Genomic DNA, 22537 nt, shown 5'->3' with positions numbered 1-22537 from the left:
TTTGGATAAAGGCCCCGCCTCTTCTCCCCAGCGTTTTGTTGTCTCCCTGTCGCCAGGGGCAACCCTGCAGACTTGGGTGGGTTGCAATCTCAATCCTTTTAATTTCGTTTAAAAAAGCAAATTATAAGACAAAGTTTGGCTTCGATTTCATCACAAAGGGAATGGCTGAGTAATTATTTATGTTTAAGGTAGGTCATTGAGTAAATAAGACATGGTATAATTGACTTACATTGGTGGATCGAATAGAAGTTTTTAATATTATGAAGGATTTGATAGGGTAAAGGTAGAGAAAATTTTACCTACCACTTATGGGGAGACCAAAACTAAGGATAATAAATATACGATAGTCGCCAATAAATCAAATAAGGGATTCTGATGAAAGGTCACTGACCTAAAACGTTAACTCTGCTTCTGTCTCCACAGATGCTGCCAGACCTGCTGAGTATTCCAGCACTTTCTGTTTTTATTTCAGATTTCCAGCATCTGCAGTATTTTGCTTTTATTTAAGGGATTCAGGAGAATCCTCTTCTCCCAGAGTGTGGTGAGAATGTGGAACTCTCTACCACAAGGAGTAGTCGCGGTGAATAGCAGAGATGCATTTAAGGGGAAGCTAGATAAGTACATGACAGAGAAAGGAATAGAAGGATATGTTGATCGAAGTAGGTGAAGAGGCGTTGGAGGAGGCTCGTGTGGAGCATAAATGCCAGCATGGACCAGTCAGACTCAATGGCCTGTTTCTGTGCTAGATGATCTCCAGTGGCATCACTTTTACTGAGACAGAGGGCACCCAGTTTTTAGAGCAAATATGTACACACAATTTTTGGGGACTCCCTGGCTCAACCCAACAAACATAATGGCAGCCAAACATTTTGGGGATTATTTACGGGCTCCTTTATTGACCCCCTCCTCTATGCCCCCTGCCCGCATCCCCCCCCACCCCACCCCCCCCACCCCCCGTGCATTTTGGGTTGCCTCGAAATCTTCATTTATTTTGCCTGAAAGGATGGTGGACGCAGATTCAATAATAGCTTTCAAAAGGGAATTTAGATACTTGGAAAGGGAAAGATTTGCAGCACTGTGGGGTAGGGGCAGGGGAGTGGGGCTAATTGGATAGCTCTTTCAAAGAGTCGGTGCAGGCACAATGGGCGAAATGGCCTCCTTCTTTGCTATATCATTCTATGATTCTTATTCATCACAAATTTTCCTTAGGCTGCATGCTCTGTATCTATTAGGAAGTAATTGCTTTGTGACCAAGTATATGAGAAATCACCTTTGCAAACAATACAATGCTGATTTTTTAAATTCGCATTGGAGTTTGGAGCACAGTTGTGATGTCTAAGAGCTAACTTGAGCTTTCCCTTTGGGGCTACTGTTTTCAGACTCCCTGCAGGAAGTAATCTAAATAGGTAGACCAATGCAGGATTGTTGGAAGCTTCTCTACACTGAAAGATGCTTGGCTGCTCTCCTTGAGGCAAGGCCAGATATCCATATGTAGGGCAGGTCCTAACTCGAGTATCACACAAGATTCTTGAGCCACTTATTAGGGAAGAGTGGTTTAGCTCATCTCCTGTTGCCTTCCTCATAATTTTTACTTTCATGGTGCCTCCTCCTAAAGTGGGCTCAAACCAAGGCTAAGGTGTCCCATCTAATCTTTACATTGGCACTGATAGGTGTCAGCCTATCCTATTGGTAGCACTCTCACTTCTGAGTCACACTGTTTGGGACTCCAGGGCTTGAGCACAAAAATCAAGGCTGGCGCTCCAGTGCAGTCCTCATTGTTGGAGGTGCTGTCTTTTGGATAAGCCATTAAACTGAGGCCCCATCTGCCTGCTCAGGTGGATGTAAAAATCCTATTGCGCTATTTTGAAGAAGAGCCAGGGCATTATCCCTGGTGTCCTGGCCAATATTTATTCCTCAATCAGCTTCACAAAAACAGATTATCTGGTCATTATATTGCTGTGTGCAACTTGGCTGCTACATTTCCTACGTTACAACACTTCAAAAGTGCTTAATTGGCTGTAAAACGCTTCGAGACATCTAGTGGTTGTGAAAAGTGCTGTATAAATGCAAGTCTTTTATTTTTTTCTTTTTCATCAGTCTCAAGTACCCCTGCTGGCCGTGAGTCAGTATTCAGAGCCTTCACTCGCTGGGGCATCTCTGGAGTGGGGACTGAACCCATTCCTTCTAACGTGAGTGAATGCCAGCCCAGTATCCAAGGCCACGCTGAGTTAAAAAAGAGCCAGAGAGGATTGGCTTTCCTTCTGCTTATGTACACTTTTTAAAATGAGTCAGCTGAGGTTTGTTTCTGTCTCTTACACAGGGTGTGACATCTGAAATGTGATTGATATGCTGGATGCTAGACATATATTAGCAACAGAAACAATATGGCTCAGATCAAGTATGGATCCAGAGCCCTGCACCTTCTGGATTGGGTAGCTCTTGGAATGCCAATCCTGACAAAGGTTCATGATTGGCTAACTGGATTGTCAATCAGACCAAGTTGGACTACAGAAATTGCAATCTTTTTCTGATAACTTCATTGGCTTTTGAAGATCCACAGATCCCTGCTTGAAAACTTGTAGGAGAGTCTGATGACCTGAAAAGTTCCTGAAGAACTGTTAATGCTACACTTATTTTTCTGGAGGTGGGGTGTTGTGGGGAAAGGTTGCAGATATAAAATTATTCAAATATTAGCAAACTGTATTCCTCTCTGCTGTTGCCAGCATATTGGCTACCCTCTATTTGTGCCTCTGAGTTTGGTTTCCTCTTTAATAATGTTCTTTCTATCCCTTTTAGAAGCAGGTTGCTTCCTTAACTAATGCCGATTTATGCTGAATGACTAAAGATTGCTGCATTTCATCATGGGTGAAATTCGTGTTGTACCCAGTGGAAAGGTCTACAGGCAAATCTTTGATGCTGAGGTAAAGACAAAATAACCTAGTCACAGTATAAGACACATTGTTTCTTATTGCAGGGCTAGTTCTATAACGACTGTTATGCCTAATAATAGCCTGGATGTTAACTCTAGGCATGGATGCGGCATGCAGAGTCTGGGACTGCCAGGAGGTGCCCAGAGGTAAAGTTAGGAATCATACAATAGGTGGTGGAAGTTTAAAACACTTTACTGTAAACAGCAGTTGCTGCTAGGTAAATTCTTAATTTTAAATCTGAGATTGACAGATTTCCATTAACCAGGGGTGTTAAGAGGTGTGGGGCAAAGGTTTATGTGGAGTTAGGTCACAGATCAGCCATGATCACATTCAATATCAGAACAGTCTAAAGGGGCTAAATGGTCTACTCCTGTTCCTATGTTTCCAGGCCTGTGTTGAAGTGAAGCCTGGGCCATGTCAATTCCCGTGCCTCATTGCCATCATCTAGGGCACACGATTTTGTATGACTGGAGGCCGCTGCCAGGGACCTGAGGGAATGGTCGCTGGAGCTCGTGTGAGGGTTGGGAGGGCTGGGGGTGGGGAACATTCAGAGCCAAAATCAAGGGAGGGGGAGGGCAGCCTGGGGCAGGGGAGGCCCAAGCTTTCCTTGAGGCGCTTGGAGGTTCAATTCTGTTCCTATTGGCACATAAGAAAATTGTGAAAATTAAAACTAACCTGGGTCTCTCCTGGCTGTGATCCTGCCTGCCACCATGTTTCACTGGCTGTCTCGGCATTGAGCGTCGCTGCAGTGATCAGTAGGTAAAGGAATGTCAGGGTCCATCATCACAATTTAAATAGTAAAGAGGCCCAGGCCACAATGCTGTAGAAAACCTGGCAGTTAAAGTAGCATTGTTTAGTTTAGTTTAGTTTAGTTTAGTGATACAGCACTGAAACAGGCCCTTCGGCCCACCGAGTCTGTGCCGACCATCAACCACCCATTTATACTAATCCTACACTAATTCCATATTCCTACCACATCCCCACCTGTCCCTATATTTCCCTACCACCTACCTATACTAGGGGCAATTGCTAATGGCCAATTTACCTATCAACCTGCAAGTCTTTGGCTGTGGGAGGAAACCAGAGCACCCGGAGGAAACCCACGCAGACACATGGAGAACTTGCAAACTCTACACAGGGAGTACCCAGAATTGAACCCGGGTCACTGGAGCTGTGAGGCTGCGGTGCTAACCACTGCGCCACTGTGCTGTATAACTAGTGCATTAGATCCTGACTTATACTCCAATTAAACTCAACACATTCACCATATTAGTTGCAATCGACCCTGCTTAAACATGAACCTTTACAATTCCTTGACCAGGAGCCAATGTTGATCAGCGAGCACAGTGGTGATGGGGAAATGGAACTTGTGCATGAATGCAGTAGAAAAAGCTGACTGCCTGATTGATTCCTGCCAGCCAGCAGGGTTAAAATCATCCCTAATGTATCAGTTGAGTTTTTATTGGCAGCCTTTTTATGTTTGGAAAGCTTAAAACAAAAATCTGAGTTACTGAGCAGATCTTACTTTCTTAAGATCATAAGAAATAGCAGGAGTAGGCCATTCAGCACCTCAAGCCTGCTCCACCATTTATCAAGATCATGGTTGATCTGATTGTGGCCTTAACTCCATTTTCATGCCGACCACCCCCCCTCCACCACTCCCCCCACCCCATTAACCCTTGACTCCTTTATTGATGAAAAATCTGACTAACTGAACCTTGAATATATTCAATGACCCAGCCTCCATTGTTCTCGGGGGAAGAGAATTCCAAAGACTTTCATTGACTGAGACGGAGCTATGGGATGGCAGCAGTTATTGACATATTGAGAGTTATGGAATGGACGTCACTGATAGTGACAATCAATCAAAATACGTTCCTGTTCTTGACAGAGCAAGTTCTATGGGACAATCATCACTGTGATTCACGGATTGGTCACAGAGTGGTTATCAGTATTTTTGACAGCATGGATGTGATGGGAAGCCATCATTGTGACTGAATGAGTATAGCTGAATTCATGTAAATGGGATAGTTACAATGCAAGCCAAAAAAAGCCATAGGCAGAAATTCCCAAATTGTTCCAGTGATTTGTGTCACGTGGGTGACTGAAGTATATTATTGGAAGAATGATCACAGCACAGAGCAGCTTTAAAGCTATTAACAATAAAACTGAGCGATAAACCTTGAGGCAATTTCAATCAGGCTAATTAGAGTCATCCAAATTCCAATATCACTTTGAACTTTGAGCTACAAGTGTTACATGCTGAAGGAGGGAGAGAGAGATAGATAGTGAAGCAGTACTACATGTTCTGTTTTCTTTACAATGGGTAAGCGGCTAGAGGTGGTCAGTGGTTTGTGGAGCAACACCTGGAGTGGCTATAAAGGCCAATTCTAGAGTAACAGACTCTTCCACAGGTGCTGCAGATAAAATTGGTTGTTGGGACTGTTACACAGTTGGCTCTCTCTTTGCACTTCTGTCTTTTTTCCAGCCATAGGCTAAGTCTCTTCAACTCGCCACTCTTTAGCCCCACCTTTATGGCTGTCCGCCAGCTCAGACGATCACTGGCAACTGACTCCCATGACTTGTGATCAATGTCACAGGACTTCATTTCGCGTTTGCAGACGTCTTTAAAGCGGAGACATGGACGGACGGCTGGAATACACCCCCACAGATTGATAGAACTTTGCTGTGTCTCTGTCCTGGATTTTATCTGGAGGGTGGGGGCTGAGTGAAAAGGGTTAGTGTGAAATAAACCTTCTACTGCATGTGCCTTCTGACCAGAGACAACAAATGAATTGACAGAGAAATTCCAAAAGGGTGGGGTGGGTATTATAACCATGGGGCATCTCGGGGTCAATTTAGCACGTGACAGATGCTATTCTGAGTGTCAAGGTTGCTTCATAGAGTCAGCCTTGGCTTTGAGCCCACAGTTTACAACTACCAAAAGTAGCAACTCAGGTTTATAAGGCCATTAAAAAAAAGCAAACAAATCATTTTGAGAGGGATGGAATTGAAAAGCAGAGAAGTTGTGTTAAACCCCTATAGAGCCTTGAGTAAACCACACTACTGTGAACAGTTCTGGTCTCCATATTATAAAAATAGTATTGAGGTACTGGAGAAGGTGCAAAAAATATTTACTAGAATGATACCAGAACTGAGACGTTATACCTGTCAGGAAAGATTGAACAGTCTAGGCTCTTTTCTGTAGAAAAGAGAAGACTGATGGTTGACCTGATAGAGTTCTTTAAGATTATGAAAGGGTTTGATAGGGTGAACACGTAGAGAAGATTTTCCACTTGCAGGTGCGACCGGATCTAGGGACCATAAATATAAGATAGTCACTGTTATGAAAGTGCTTCCATTTTTTAATATATTTTGAGGATTCGTGTTTTAAAATTATGGAAATAGATTCATTTGGAGGACTGAAGAGATGCTGGACTTGTTTTTTTTTAAACAGGTCACTGGAAGGACCTAAGAATTTTGTTTAAAAATAACTCTTACTGGATGTCACATGTCTTAAGCTAAATAAACAGCAGGAACCTTGGTCACTAAGGGGAGTCGTTTACTGAGAAGTGACATGTCAAGATTTATGGTGGTTAAGAGTTGATTTTATTTTGGATATTGTTTTGAGTTATTTGGGGGTCAGCCTGCTAAGCGAGAAGCCAACAGCTTATCTTTTTCCACCACTTTGAGAAACCCTGAAGATCCAGTGTGATAGCTGAAACCCCTGATGCCGCATTTCTCCTGGAAAGCCGGCCAGACTGGGATGCCGGAATAAAGGGACAACTGATATCATTCCATATCTTCTTTTCCTTCAAGAATTAACAAGTATTTGGCCAAATATTTATTTTTGTTTTTTTTTGTAAAGGGGTCTCTGCAGAGAAAACTTCATTATTTTTTCTTTAACTGGTGTGTGTGTGTGTGGCTAATTTAGAAGGGAACTTTCAAATTTCAATCTGTGTGTTAATGCTTTGCATTTTACTGAATAAGTCTTGTTTTATAATAAATTAATGATTTTCTTGTTTATTAAAGAAACCTGGTTGGTGGATTTTATTCTGAAATAAAAATAGAGTACATAATTGACCATATCGGTAACTGGCTAAACATTTAAATATATGTTGTGATCCGCGGAGAAGTGGAACTAAAGAAAGACAGTACACTCCTCCAGCCTCAGTCGTAACATCACATATAAATGTAACAGGGAATTAAGGAGAAAACTCTTTATCCAGACTAAAGGCCTGCTACCCAACCCTAACCCGACGGGACCCGATGACATGTGTCAGATTCAGGTCAGGTCGGGTCGCTCTTCCGGGGCCGGCTTTCGGGCTCGGGTCAGGCCGGGTCCAGGTCGGGCTGGGTCCGGGTCGGACACACACTGTACTCCACAGTACTCCACAGACTCTGAGTCTGCGCAGTGCGTGAATGAGCGTCTCTATGATGTCATCGCGCTCATGCTGCAGCAGTGCAGCTTCCTTCCATTCCATCCATCCAAAAGTGGTAAGTACGGTGAGTGCACTATATTCGGGTTGGGCTACGGTCAGGCACGGGTCGGGTCGGGCGTGGGAAAAAATGGAAGGACTCGGGCCGGGTCTGGCTCAGGTCCGATGTGGTTCTGTCAGGTTCGGGTCGGGTTTTTTATTCCAGACACGAGCAGGCCTTTAATCCAGACACTGGTTAGAATGTGAAACTCGCTACCATAGGAGCGGTTGAGTTGAATAGCATTTAAGGGGAAGCCAGACAGATGCATGAGGGAGAAAGGAATAGAAAGATATGGTGATGGGGTTAAATGGAAAAAGGTGGGAGGAGGCTCGTGTGGTGTGTAAATACCGGGATGGACCTGTTGATCCAAATGGCATGTTTCTGTTCTGTAAAGACTATGTGATACTATGTTATACCTTTAATTTAGTGTTTAATTAGCAATTTCACTCAGTGAATACTGAACAGCTGGTGTGTGAAATAGGAAGCTGGTGCAGTTGGAGTCCTGAAGTAGAACATGTTGCTGTTCAATATTTCTCAACCCGATTCTAACAAAGCTTAAAAATATCACCAGTCTGAATAACATGGAGAAATATTATTTTTGGCATTGTATCAGTTCTTGCATTCAAAAAAATACATTTCAATTTTTAAAAACCTGTATGTCTGTAAAGGTTCAGCTCGTTCGTACATTGGGTGAAACAAGAAGAAAATCCCTGCACCATGGTGTTCCCTTTGACAGTGGGAGGATTCCCATTGTTCGGAATTTGGACACACCGGTGGGACAAATTTTCTCACATCGTCAGCGTACATGGATGGAAGGATTATTAAACGATGGCCTCACTGAAAATCCAGTGTTGCATAGGTAACGGTGTAGAGTCAATGTCAGTATGGTTCTTTAAATATTGATTAATTTTGATGGGCACCATATGCATTTAATGACACCACCAGCAACAGATAGCATGAACTGATTATAAGGCAGCAATCTAATCAGTGGGTTCCAGATAGTTTTTCATTATCATTTCAAGTATTAGATAACAGTGACCCAATTCCATGAGAGGAGACAACTGTCTTTGAATCTCATGAAATTCGGATTTTAGCCTTATACGCTTTTTAATTTCACAGCTTTACAATTTTCTTCCTTCTGGAACCCACTTCTCCTGGAATCACAAACTCATGCTGAGATATGGTTTTATATGCAGCAGCATTCCAGCACTTAGCCCAAGTCGCCAATCTTTTTGTGTGAGCCTTGAAGGTAAGTATTAGAAGGCGACTGAGTTGTGGGACACCACAGCTGAACCTGATGCAGCCCTAATCAGGTGTCAATGCTTAACCACTTCCATAAGGATCAGAAACAAGAACCTTGACTGCTTCCACTCTCCCTAATCAGGGTTCTGTGTCTAATTGCCACAGATTTGCACCCACAAATTGCTGAGCACCAAGTAAAATTCACAGTAGTGGGTATGAGGGTCATCCACAACCTTTTCAGAGGAAGACAGGTAGTGTTTTGAGATTTGGGAGTGGCACAGTGGGGATTTTCTAATTTGATGGGTTTTTAAAACAGATTAATATATACTAATTTTACATAAGTACAATTTTTATTGTCATCATTTGTCACTTATTTTTACTTCAGGAAAGACTCTTGATGCAAAATCTAAGATTTATATCCTAAAGATCTAAAAAGTACTATGAGCTCAAATGAATCAATTTAGCTGGACCACAGTGAATAATAGGATTAAAATTTTTAACTATTTAATTTTTTAAATTCATTTGCGGGATGTGGGCATTGCTAGCATGTCCTGCATTTATTGCCCATCCCTAATTGCCCTTGAGAAGGTATCAGCAAGCAGCCATCTGGGCTGATACTTGCAATGTGTAGAATGTTTAGTGCGTGAACACAAAGAATGGGGGGGATTTTAACTGGCAGCATGTTTTGGGTGGGGTGGGGCAAGCATCAACTTCCCTACCCTTTCTTTCCCACTCCTCCCTGCCCCTGACATCAATTTGAGGCCCAGGCTACTTTGACTCCTGGGCCTCATTTACACCTCATTTACAACTGCAAAAGACAGAAAGTGAAGCTGGCCAGCTTCCAGCCGTTGAAGTTGGGCAATGCACTAACAGTTTGTTGCAATAGGTGTTTTCGGCAGGCTCTTGTGGGGAGACTCTAGGGTAGCAGAGGCTCAGACTCCCCCTGTAGTGCCTTGTGGAGCATTCCTGCTCCTCTTGACCCCACAAAGGAAAGTTGAATGTCTGCATTACAGAACCTCTGCTTGCTGAAAATCAGGTTTCACTGAGCAGGCCAGCTGTGATGAGCACCCTGTCAATGAGTGGTTAAAATGCCGTCAGGATCTGAATGATATAATTGGACCACAATTTGCATGTACTAAGAAAACCTAAAAAAAATTCCACTAAGGTGGCAGGAATTGAATCGGAATGGGCAAGTCATTTTTCAGAGGTGATTTTTAACTGCATGGCTGCTCCTTTCCCACCTAAATTATCTCCTAAGTCTCAACCTTGGCTCAGTGTTAACACTCATGCCTCTGTCAGTAGGTTTTGGGCTCAATGCCCACTCCAGAGACTTGAGCACATAAACTAGCCTGACACTTCAGTGCAGTTCTGAAGGATTGCTGTAATATCAGAGGTACAGTCTTGATATGTTAAGCTGAAGCCCTCTCTGCCCTTTCGGGTGGATGTAAAAGATCCAGGGCAGTATTTGAAGAGCAGAGGATTTCTCCTGATGTCCTGGCCAATATTTATGCCTCTACTGACACCAATAACATTAATTATCTGGTTATTTCTCTCACTGCTGTTTGTGGGACCTTGCTATATAAAATGGCTGCTGCCTTTCCTCACATTATAAGAGTGACTACACTTCAAAAGTACTTAATTATCTGTAATGTGCTTTGAGACACGCTGAGGTTGTGAAAAGCACTATATAAATGCAAGTTCTTTTTTATTTGCCCAAGCTTACACAAAAGAGATACATGAATAAATGAGGTTTTTAGCAGTACATAAGAGTAAATGGTTGAAAATCATTTTTTTCTGTTGTTGCATTCTGACATTGTAGAGATGCAGTCCTCACAGCCATTAAACCTAAAGAGGTTGTTGAGCTAAACAATGCAGTCAGGGAGGTGAAAGGTCTTCCTGATGTAGTGGGTAAGTATGGTTTGATTTATGCATTTTGAACACAGTCATTTTAATGAGCTTTTCCCCCAGTTTTCTCCCCCTCACCCCTGAGGGCATTGTTTCATACTGGGGTGATGTTCCACAGACAGTGGCAGCACTTCAGTACCGCACCCAAACAGCCTTCTTTATGTATGAGCCCAGACGATGGGTCTGAGTAGGCTGTTTTCCTGAGAGGGCATAACAGGTGAACCTGCTTCTATTCTCACCTGATGTCCACAGACTGACTTTTTAGGGGTAATGGTAAACAGGAACAGGAACTCTGACTCATTTCCCTCTGCCTTAGCTTAGGGGCACTGAAGCAGAATTGTAGACCCAATTGCTGCTCAAACTGAGATCAGTAACTCTGCACTGGCCAACATTGAATGTGGGGTCTTCGGGTCTGCATGGCTCAGCATTACACCAAGACTGACCCTGTCCTCATTTGATATTCACAGCAGGTATCTCTGGATAGTGATAGCTGATTTTTTTTTTTCTTCAACACCCCGGAATTGCCATGCAAATTCTAGTGCCCCACTGCTGCCATGGGTATTTACTCCTTAGGGAGAGCTTGATGCCTCCTCTGATAGAAATAAGATGATGACGCCCTGAAAATGGTGGGGCATGGCACACTGCCCGTTTGGGCATGGCGTACTGCCCTATTTCCACCAACGATGTTGCCAACACTATCTTCGCAAAGGCCTACTGCTAAGCACTGGGGCACCCACCTGAGCCATGCAGTAGGCCCTTTTAATATACAAAACAGTGCTTGTTTCTCACTCCACGGCTATTTTAATACTATTTAACAGTTTTCTTAGCCTGACTTAGATCGTAGTCCTATTTTAGCTGCCTAGTAAGTGGGGTGCTTGTACAATAAAAGCTGGCGGCACAATGGCGCAGTGGTTAGCACTGCAGCCTGACAACTCCAGCAACCCGGGTTCAATTCTGGGCACTGCCTGTGTGGAGTTTGCAAGTTCTCCCTGTGTCTGCGTGGGTTTCCTCCGGGTGCTCCGGTTTCCTCCCACATGCCAAAGACTTGCAGGTTGATAGGTTAATTGGCCATTATAAATTGCCCCTAGTATAGGTAGGTGGTAGGGAAATATAAGGACAGGTGTGGTAGGAATATGGGATTAGTGTAGTATTAGTATAAATGGGTGGTTGATGGTCGGCACAGACTCGGTGGGCCGAAGGGCCTGTTTCAGTGCTGTATCTCTAAACTAAACTAAACTAAACTAAACTTGCAGGCACCCAGTGAAGGCCCTCTAAGGTAAGTGTAAAACTCATCTTTGAGTGCCCCTTCTGGCCCCATAAAATACAAATGGGGCTGCCACCACCTCATGACTGGTGTCCTCTGGATTCCCCAACCTCCCCCCACAAGATCCCAGTGTTGGTGGGAAGAGGCCCTTAATTGGCTCTTAATAGGCCACTTAAAGGCCTCAATTTGCCTCTGGTGGGAAAGCTGTTGTTGGCCTATCCAGCCCCCAGGAAGATCACTGGGTGACAGGGAGGCAACGGGCTCCCCGCCCTGCTGCGCCCTCCTGCCACCTGTCGCGATTCTCCATGGCCCCCCCCCGCCTCAGATCTTGCCTGGGGTGGGGGGGGGGGGGGGGGGGGGGTCCGTAAAATTCCGGCCTATGCTCTTGACGTCCTCTTGCAGCACTGAGGGAATGCAGCGTTATTAGAGGGGCCATCAATGGTTGAGGTCTTAGATTGACCCATCTGCCTGTTCTGGTGGTTCATGTGGACATTGCACAAGTCATAGAAGGGCAGATAGTTTTCCCAATGTCCTATATGACATCCCTCCTCCTATCCATGCTATGGTAAAACAAATTAGCCAGTCATTCATTTCGTGGCTTTTTGTGGGACACTCCTGCCACAAAGATAACTGCCTTGATTGTCTACATAACAACAACCATTGCACTTTAATTCATTGTGTAAAACATTATGGGATGGTTTAATGTGAAAGATGCAGTATTAATTATTATCTAACTCCCTCAGTTTTGTTTGAACCCTTGTCAATTCCCTTCATTATCTTTAAAATTTCAAGAACCGTCAATCACCTTGAAGTCATCTCTTTTCCATAAATGAACAAACTGCGGATATCACACAAGGTATTATGTTTAAAATGTGTTGCTAAATGTGGTCTTTTTCTTTAAACTACAGTTCCTGCAAAGATAGGTTCCGGCATTATTCAGCTGCTGGCTGATAGTAAACAGCAAAAGCATGAGACAGCAGTAATGAATTTGGAAGAAGAACTGGCCACCATCAGCAGGGTACGCTAACATTGTCTTTATTTCTTCCCTCGAGAAAGCAGGTTTAACTACAGGCTCTGAGAAGTGACGTATGGCATGGCCTGCACCTGTTGAGGAGATGCATGTTCCTCTCACTTTCAGTTCAGATACCCTGACTGCATGCCTAGGCTTTCAACCTAAAGACAAAGTATGGCATTGTTATTCTCTCAAATTCTCATGTCAAAACTGAGTTGGTAATTGGTATGGCACACCAATTTAAAGCATCAAATTGTTACAAAAGATTCATTTAACATCCTTTTTTGGTTCAACTTTGGTTGTTTTTTAGATTTTTTTAGATTTAGTGATACAGCACTGAAACAGGCCCTTCGGCCCACCGAGTCTGTGCCGACCATCAACCACCCATTTTATACTAATCCTACACTAATCCCATATTCCTACCACATCCCTACCTGTCCCTATATTTCCCTACCACCTACCTATACTAGGGGTAATTTATAATGGCCAATTTACCTATCAACCTGCAAGTCTTTGGCATGTGGGAGGAAACCGGAGCACCCGGAGGAAACCCACGCAGACACAGGGAGAACTTGCAAACTCCACACAGGCAGTACCCAGAATTGAACCCGGGTTGCTGGAGCTGTGAGGCTGCGGTGCTAACCACTGCGCCACTGTGCCGCCCCACAGTGAATCATGAAAGCACAGTATAACAGGACCCCGATGTTGGGGTCAAATGGGGATCCTGACCCCGCACTGTGTGGGAAACAGTCACCTGATAGTAATTCTGCCTGACTTGGCCAATTAGTGGCCAGAGGACACACTTGCCATCCAATTAAGGACAGCGGGCAGGCTCGCAAAGCTGGAGGGCCAATAGGAGGCCATCCAGTAGGGAAGGAGCTGTAGCTTGCCATTACATGTAATGGAGAGAGAGGGCATCTTCATCTTGAGGTGCCCTCTCAGCAGCTTTAACAAATTTAAAATACAAGATGGCCACAACTGCCGGACCACCATTGTGGAAGGGGAGCCCCTCCACAGGGTGGCAGGCTGGCATGCAACTGCAGCTGTAGCCAGGAAGGTTGGGGGGGAGGGGCGGGTGGAGGGTGGTGCGGACGAGGGCCTCAAAGGCCTCCTGGGGTGCTGGCCCACCTGGGTCTGCCACCAGGAGACGCTTCCAGGCAGCTACTGTGCTCCCAGTGCTGAAGGCTGACTGGAAAATTGCCGCCACCCTTGAACTGGCCTCCAGCAAAATGGCTCAAGGGTGGGATGGTGCGGCAATCCGGTACGCAAGCTGGTGGCGTGAAATTACGCACCCATCCACCTGCATTCTTGGCCTCATTTCTGGCCGAGGATTCTGTGCAGTCTGTGAGAACACAGTCGGGAAAGAAATCTAGTGACCATTATTAATTATTACTGTGAAACCTCCATTATCCACACTCAAATTAACCTGCCCCCCACTTCCCTATGATCCGCCAGAACTTTCTTGGGGTAAATCCTTTTGTAAGATATTACATTATTGCAAGAAACTGTTTATATTCATCCGTTGTTACTTGCCCTGTGTTTGTTTTCATTTCCATGCCTAGGGCATTGGTTAGACCACATCTTATAGTCTTGGTTTTCTTCAAGTTTTCATTATCAATTGATGCAGTATCAATTGAGATTCAGAAAATATGAGAGACAGGTAATAGCAAGTAAATATATTTTGTACCAAAAACAAATAGTGTTGGAAATACTCAGCAGGTCTGGCAGCATCTGTGGAGCGAGAAGCAAAGTTAACGTTTCAGACCTGAAACGTTAACTTTGCTTCTCTCTCCCCAGATACTGCCAGACCTGCTGAGTATTTCCAGTGCTTTTTGTTTTAGTTCCAGATTTCCAGCATCTGCAGTATTTTGCTTTTAACAATATTTTGTAATTGCTGCTAATGTATGTCAGACTGCATGGCATACATAGCAACAATTATTAGCCATCAGGTATTTTGCTTAGTGGTCAATTAATTGATGAAGTATTATGATTAAGAGCCTATGGTGGGATGTCAATATCTGCTGGAATGGTGGCAACCATAACAACAACTTATATTTATATAGCATCTTTAACATGGCAAAACAATCCAAGGTGCTTCACAGGAACATTATCAAACAAAATCAAAGCACAAGAAGAGATATTAGGGCAGAGCTTGGTCAAAGAGGTGGGTTTTAAACAGGGTCTTAAAGGAGGAAAGGGCAGAAGAGAGTTGGAGGGTTTTTGGGAGAGAATTCCAGAGCTTAGGATTTTGTCAGCTGAAGGCACGGTCGCCAATGGTGAATCCATTAAAATTAGCGATGCTCAAGAGGCTAGAATTGGAGGAGAGCAGATTTCTCGGAATGTTGTATGGCTGGAGAAGATTACAGAGATAAAGGAGTGGCAAGGCAATAGAGAAATTTGAAAACAAGATTAAGAATTTTAAAATCTAGGCTTTTCTAAACTGAGTACCAGTGTTGGTCAGCGAGCACAGGGGCGATGGGTAAACAGGGCTTGGTGCGAATTAGGACACAGGCCGCAGAGTTTTGGATGACCCCAAGTTTATAGAGGCTATAACGTGGGAGGCTGGCCAGGTGTGCATTGGAATAGTCAAGAAGTGATAATGGTATGGTTGAGGGTTTTAGCAGCAAATGAGCTGAGGCCAAAGCAGAGTCAGACAATGTTACGGATGGAAATAGGAGGTCTTAGTGATGGTGAAGATATGTGGTCGGCAGCTCATCTCGGGGTCGAACACAACACCAAGGTTGCGAACAGTCTGGTTCAGCCTCAGACATTTGCCAAGGAGAAGGATGGAATCAGTGGCTAGGGAATAGAGTTTGTGGCAGGGACTAAAGACAATGGCTTTGGTCGTCTTGATATTTCGTTATCGGAAATTTCTGCTCATCCAGTACTGGATGTTGAACAAACAGTCTGGCAGTCCCTAAATAGACAATGAAAGGGTCGAGAGAAGTGGTGGTGAGGTAGAGTTAGGTATCGTTAGCGTACATGTGAAAACTGATGCTGCATTTTTGAATGATGTCACCGAGGGGCAACATGTAGATGAGAAATAGGAGGGGGCCAAGGATAGATCCTTGGGAGGCACCAGAGGTAATGATGCAGGAGCAGGAAGAGAAGCCATTGCAGGTGATACTTTGGCTATGACTGGATAGAAAAGAATGAAACTGGGAGAGTGCAGTCCCACCCAGCTGGACAACAGTGGAGAGACATTGGAGGAGGATGGTGTGGTCAACCATGTCAAAGACTGCAGAAAGATCGAGGAGGGATAGTTTAGCTTTGTTACCGTCAGATATGATGGGCGAAATGTTACTGGGCTGCTGAAAGCGAGGTCAGTGGCGGGTGGGGGGATTTAATATGTGGTCGGAATGTGTTTGCCCAGAAGTCAGACTTCACGACGACGGTTCCACAGTTTACATGCGACGGGAGCCATGGAGGGCGGACCTCTTACCATGTCATCGCAGGAGATCAATTAAGGTAGTTTAAATGGCAATTAACTCCAATTTTATGATGCTTTTAGGATTTTCTGAATGGTGCAAGAGAACCATGGAGCTTCAAAGCTCCACCTGGTTAAAGGAGGGGGCATGGAAGCGAGAGTTCAGTGCTGCCTCTGACAGCCAGCCATACTGAGAGCTAATGTGCTATAGAGGAGAAGGTGGGAAAACGGAAGTCATTGCCGGATGATGGTAGAAAGGAGGGGTTGAAGGTGGCAGCACAAATGGTGGGGGCGTGGGGGATGAGTGTGTGAAGGTGGTAGCTCTAATAGAGGGGGTGTGTGCAAGGCTGCTCTGGTGGAGGGTCAGGTGGAGGGATCCTCTGAAATGCTGGTCAGACAAGCACTTCAAACAAGGCAGCTGTGCATGCAGGGCTGGCAGCCCTTTAAATATGGCACTGCCACCTATTTATTGTCCGCTGATGCCGTCATTGACGCCTCGTTGCCCACCTCCATCGTTAATTGGATGGGCCCCACGCCGTCCCTCTGTTAACTGGTCAGCTGTCACGTAATCACAGTTAGCCGGCCACATGGTGCTCATGCATGAGCGGCACCCATTACGGGGCTGCTCCCAGGACCTGCAGCCTCCAAACACAATTCCAGCCGTTATCATTTGTAACATTGATAAGAGCTGTTTTGGTGCTGTGGCGGGTGGGAACCTGATTGGAGGGAATCAAAAATTGTGTTCTGGGAAAGACAGGTATGAATTTGGGAGGTGACAACACATTCAAGTACTTTGGAGAGGAAAGGGAGGTTGGAGATGGGGTGGTAGTTTGCAAGGACTGGGGCTGGGGTGAAGGGTTGGTTGTTTTGAGGATAGGGCTGATGACAGAAGACTTGAAGGGTTGGAGGTAGTATCTGAAGAAAGGGACCGGTTAATGTCAGCCAACATGGGAGTTGTGTGGTAAGCGGTTTAGTGAGAAATGGGTGGAGGGAGCAGGAGGTGGGTCTCATGGACAAAATGAGCTTGGAGGGGGAACAAGGTAAATCGGAGGGAAGCTAGAGAAAGATGCAATTCTTTAGAGCTTTAGAGGAAGTTTGGCCCTGTGGGCTAGGGGAAAAGGAGGGAAGTGGCAGAGGCAGCTGATCAGATGGTCTCAATCTTTTTTAATTCGCCTGTGGGATGTGGGCGTCACTGGTTAGGGCAGTATTTGTTGCCCATCCCTAATTGCCCTTGAACTGAGTGGCTAGACCATTTCAGAGGGCATTCAGGAGTCAACCACATTGCTGTGGGGCTGGAGTCACATGTAGGCCAGACCAGGTAAGGACGGCAGATTTCCTTCCCTTCAGGGATGGGTTTTTACAACAATTGACAATGGTTTCATGGTCACCATTAGACTAGCTTTTTAATTGAATTCAAATTTCACCATCTGCCATTGTCCCTCTCTTCAAATATTACCCCCCACCCTTCAAGTCTGCTGTCATCACCCCATCCTCAAAACAACCAACCCTTCACCCCATGTCCTCAGCCTGGCCTCTGGAATACTTGTCCAGTGACATTACCACTACGCCACCATCTCCCCCACAAGTGACAAAGAAATTGATCAGCTCCTCGCACTTCTTGTTAGAGGTGAGAATGGAGGAGATGGGAGAGGGAATTTAGAGGATGATTTGCAGTGGAGAAAAGAAGCCAGAGGTTATCTTTACATTCCAGAATGATTCTGGAATAGTGAGCATTTTTGGCAGACAAAAGCAGTACTTTTACATGATTTTGTCAAATCTGGTGGTGAATGGCTAATTTACTTGTCTGCCATATCCGTTCACGTTTGCATCCCTTGGACTTAAGGGAGTGGAGATGAGGGCTGTACCAGGGGAGCGGCCAGGGTGAGTGAGAATAATGATTTTAATGGGGACTAGGACATCCAAGATGAAGGTGACTGTGTGGTTGGTTGTGGGATCGGTAGCTGCAGACAGAGAGCCAAAGGCTAAACAGTTGGGATTTTGTAAGTGCATTTGTAGGTGAATTGTGAGAGAGCTTAGAAAAAAGCTTTTTTCCCAGCCATGTGATTAAATCAGTGCTTTAAAAACAAACTGTAATAATTATTTAAAACGTAATCCTATTGCAGCCAGTGAGTCATTTGTGATAACTAGGCCAGCTGTAGATGTGGCAAGATCTTTCCAACAGATTGACCCATTTACCAGTTACTGCAGCTGCCCATTGTCACTCTTTTTTATTCTTTCATGGGATGTGGGCAACCCTAATAGTCCTTGACAACTGAGTGTCTTGCTAGGCCATTTCATTGCTGTGGGTCTGGAGTCACATGTAAGCCAGACCAGCTAAGGATGGCAGATTTCCTTCCCTAAAGGACATTAGTTTTTATGACAATCAATGATAGTTTCATGGCACCATTACTGAGACTAGCTTTCAATTCCAGATTTTTTTAAATTGTATTTTAATAATTAAATTTAAAATTCCACCAGCTGCCACGGTGGAATTTGAACTGATGCCCCCAGCACATTAAAATAAAAGCAAAATACTGCAGATGCTGGAAATCTGAAATAAAAACAAAAAATGCTGGAAATACTCAGCAGGTCAGGCAACATCTGTGGAGAGAGAAGCAGAGTTAACGTTTCAGGTCTGTGACCTTTCATCTGATTCTGATGAAAGGTCACAGACCTGAAATGTTAATTCTGCTTCTCTCTCCACAGATGCTGCCAGACCTGCTGAGTATTTCCAGCATTTCCTGCTTTTATCCCCCAGAACATTAGCCTGGGCCTCTGTATCCCTAGTTCAGTGACATTACCATTACACCACCATCTCCCCTTGTACAGTCCCAACATCTCACCTTTGGCCCTAAATGCAGCCTTTTTCCTATTCATATTTTAAGGGCAGAAATAAGCTTTGTCATTTGACACTCCTAGGATTTGGAGATGCGGTTTACTGAAGCTGCAGAGCATCTACTGCAGGAAATGGAGGAGTCTCACCAAAGTATTCAGGAACAATGGGCAAAGATAGAAAACAGCACTGATATTTCTACATTAAAATTTGAGGTACAGTGCAAAGCTCTTTTCATTTTTAATACTATTTTACAGTCAGCAGGAGAAATCATACAGCAGATTGAAAGTTATATGAAGTGCCCTGTCTTCAAATGCAGAGTTAATGATTACTTGCCCAAGGGTTGCTGGAACCCGCAGTTGGCAGTGGAAGGAATGTTTTTCCTTAACAAACAATGCCTCCGTGTCGTCAAACAATAAAATAACTAACAAAGTTCCCCTCATCTAGAGGGGCACAGCACACAGAAAACTAAATCATTAAAAAAGGAAACCAAATTAAATAATATTGCCACCTGTGTCCAATATGCCCTCTAGTTCCAGTAACAGAAGGCCTCAAGTGTACCTGCAGACACAATGTACTTCTTCTCCAGGGCCTGTGGAAGGGATATGACTTGCCTATTGGTTTCCCAGTTATGTTCTTCAATTTTTTTTAGCCCTGCCAGCAACCACTAATATCAAATTAAGTGAAGCACTTATTTTTCATCACAGTTTCCTGTTAATGTGCTGATGAATGTTGGAAAATACACAGAGGCTATGGTAGGCTTCATTTCCCTGAGGATTTCTCTCCTGTTTGTAATTAGTTAGTTGCTGCAAAAAGTTGTGATGTGGTCTGTTGAACTGCTGTTAAAACTATTCATAAATGATCTGTGAAAAAGAAAACCCCTGGTGATTCATGTTTAAGATTTTAGAGCTGCAGTTCTCAAAGCTTTTTGTGTCAATATTTTGGCTCTGTGTACAAAGTTAAGGGAACAATATTTTAATAAGCTTTCATTATAATACTAATGGCAAGGTTATTTTATCCAGTATTACAGTAGGGCACAAGTTGTACTATACAAATTTTTTTAAATGAAATGACTGATACATTATTCCCGATGATGCTACCGCTGTCTCTGTTACTCGTAGGTAGCTCAAGGAATATGCACAGTAGTGGGCTGAGATTCACTGTCTCTGATTTAAAAACAGAAGTTGGTAATTTTAACCCCTGCCCCCAAAACAGGTGGGTTTGGTTCAGGTGAGAGATTAAAAAATTAAAAATCTGAAACTGGAACTGAACCTGCCCACTTCCAGTTTTAACAGAGGAGGGTCATTGCAACATTTTAAGGAAGCTATGAGCGTTCATTTTAACTGTTAGTGTTGGTAGAATTCTTTTTACGAAGCATTTGTTGACAGCATGCCCACTAGATAGTGCATTACTCGCACATGTGCATAGGCAGTGTCATTGATTGAAACGTACGTCACTGTCAGTGACGTCTCAAGCAGCCGCCTGTAATAAAGATGGCATTGCTCAATCATACACAGAAAAGCAAATAAACTCTGCTTTGGCAAATTCCGCTCAGCGCGCGCTGTAGTCAGTCAAAAAAGCGCAACCCCCCCCATCCCCCAATGGCCGCTTCTACCCCCACTCCCTCCCTCCTGGCTTGTCCGACTGATCGCTCCCTTCTAGCTGGATTCATCGTTTGTCTCTCCCTCCCTCCTGCCTACCCACTCGCTCCCTTCCTCCCTCCCGCCCACTCACTCCCTCCTTCCCTCCCTGCTGGCTGCTCACTCCCTCCCGGCTGGACACAGCACACGTTTGATGTCACAGTACATGCTGACGTCAACGTGCACATGCGTGAATTGATCATGGTAAGCTGGCAAATTTGCAGACATGCTTGGATGACGTCGGAGCTTGCGCATGCAATGGCAAGACACACCCGTTTTTTTAATCAAGGAGGGCACCAGAGTCGGCCCCATTCCTGTCCTTGCTTGACATCCACACGCTCATTTTATGTTGAAACAGTGGCTGAGCTTTTTCCCCCTGCCTAAGCTATGATCTGCCTTGTCTGTATTTATCAGCCAGTCACATCTTTAATCAGCTATATTTAAAAAGAAATACACTTAGTTGTGTTGTTTCTTCTCCCTGACTCTCTTAATACAACATTTTAAAAAAAGACCCAACCTATCTTTGTCAAAACTTTATTTATGTTTGCAGAGTCTGCAGGAATTATGGGAGGCTATTGTGAAGCAGTCACTGCAAATGAGGGAACTGATCAAACAACTTGATCGATCTTACAAAGAATATGAAAAAGAGAGAGTGAAGAGGGTAAGTAGTTTTTCTAGTTATTGTCTGAATTCCTTTCTCTGCATGCTCCATATTTTGCCTGCCCCCGTGCAAACCTCCTCATCTTTGTGGTTGTTTGAGCTTTGTTGCTCTCTAAAAATCCCTGTGCCAATTGTTCCATGAAATCCATAGGTGTTCAAACAGAAGTCCCAGGCAATCATGCAAAATAATCCCAGATGCTTCACAAGATGAATTTCCATCTATCACATTTCTCGTTTTCTGTAATTGTTGACTTGTAATTGTTCTTAATCACAACAAAAACAGATAATGCTGGAAATACTCAGCAGGTCAGGCAGCATCTGCAGAGAGATAAACAGAGTGAACGTTTCAGGTTGATGACCTTTTATCATTTCATCATTTAGCTGCCGATACTACATCTTTAAAGGACGGGGATCCCAGCGCCAGACACTTTAGTGCCTTTGCGCCAGTATATTATGCTGGGGGAGCTCCGAAATGCTGAGGCAGGATTCCTCTCATCTTTTTGGCCCAGCATCAGGAGACCTGCTGGCACCACAAAATCCAGCTCTTAGTGTGTGGAGGTATTTCCTAATTTCTCTCCTGAAAGATTTAGCTCTAATTTTTAAACTATGTCCCCAGTCTAGAATACGCAACCAGCAGAAATAGTTCCCATCTGTTTCCTCCAAAGCCATTAGATCGTACCTATGGTGTGGTGACCAGAACTGCTCATAGCACACCAGGTATGATCTAACCAGGGTTTTGTATAATGGAAGCCTGACTTCTACCCACTTGTATTCTAGTCCTCCAGATATAAAGGCTAGCATTCTTTTAGCTTTTTTTGATTAGTTTCTATACCTGTTCATGACATTTTAATGATCTATGTACATGGACCCCAAGTTTGTATGGACCTCCACTCTTTATAGCGTTTTAACAATTTATAAAGTACCCTGTTCTATCCTTTTAAGGTGCAAAGTGAATGCTTACATTTGCCTTCGCTGAAATCCATTTGCCACAGTTTTACCCATTCACTTAATCTATGCCAGGTTTCTTGAGGCCCAAGGCCACTCAACTGAACCACATTTGGCACACCTAATCATAAAAAAGAAAAATACTGCTGATGCTGGAAATCAGAAAGCGGAAAATGCTGGAAATAGCAGGTCAAGCAGCA

The 22537-nt window shown here is 44.1% G+C and overlaps 1 protein-coding gene across 4 annotated transcripts in view; it reads left to right on the top strand.

The window, feature by feature from the left end:
- Positions 1-61: 61 nt before the first annotated feature.
- Positions 62-22537, top strand: part of ccdc180 (coiled-coil domain containing 180) — a 148840-nt gene continuing 126364 nt past the window's right edge. For 3 of the 4 annotated variants that reach the window (XM_068012253.1, XM_068012254.1, XM_068012252.1), the window contains exons 1-7: positions 62-188; positions 2797-2921; positions 8078-8268; positions 10471-10559; positions 12729-12838; positions 19179-19307; positions 21283-21393. In XM_068012253.1, coding sequence (XP_067868354.1) covers positions 2862-2921; positions 8078-8268; positions 10471-10559; positions 12729-12838; positions 19179-19307; positions 21283-21393 — 690 coding nt within the window. In that variant the 5' untranslated portion in view covers positions 62-188; positions 2797-2861. The remainder of the gene's footprint in view (positions 189-2796; positions 2922-8077; positions 8269-10470; positions 10560-12728; positions 12839-19178; positions 19308-21282; positions 21394-22537) is intronic. The other variant, XM_068012255.1, reaches the window with a different exon arrangement.

The sequence above is a fragment of the Heterodontus francisci genome, chromosome 32, assembly GCF_036365525.1.
Source record: "Heterodontus francisci isolate sHetFra1 chromosome 32, sHetFra1.hap1, whole genome shotgun sequence".
NCBI lineage: Eukaryota > Metazoa > Chordata > Chondrichthyes > Heterodontiformes > Heterodontidae > Heterodontus > Heterodontus francisci.
The sequence above is the reverse complement of the archived record's forward strand: the minus strand, read 5'-3'. Positions and strand labels throughout refer to the sequence as shown.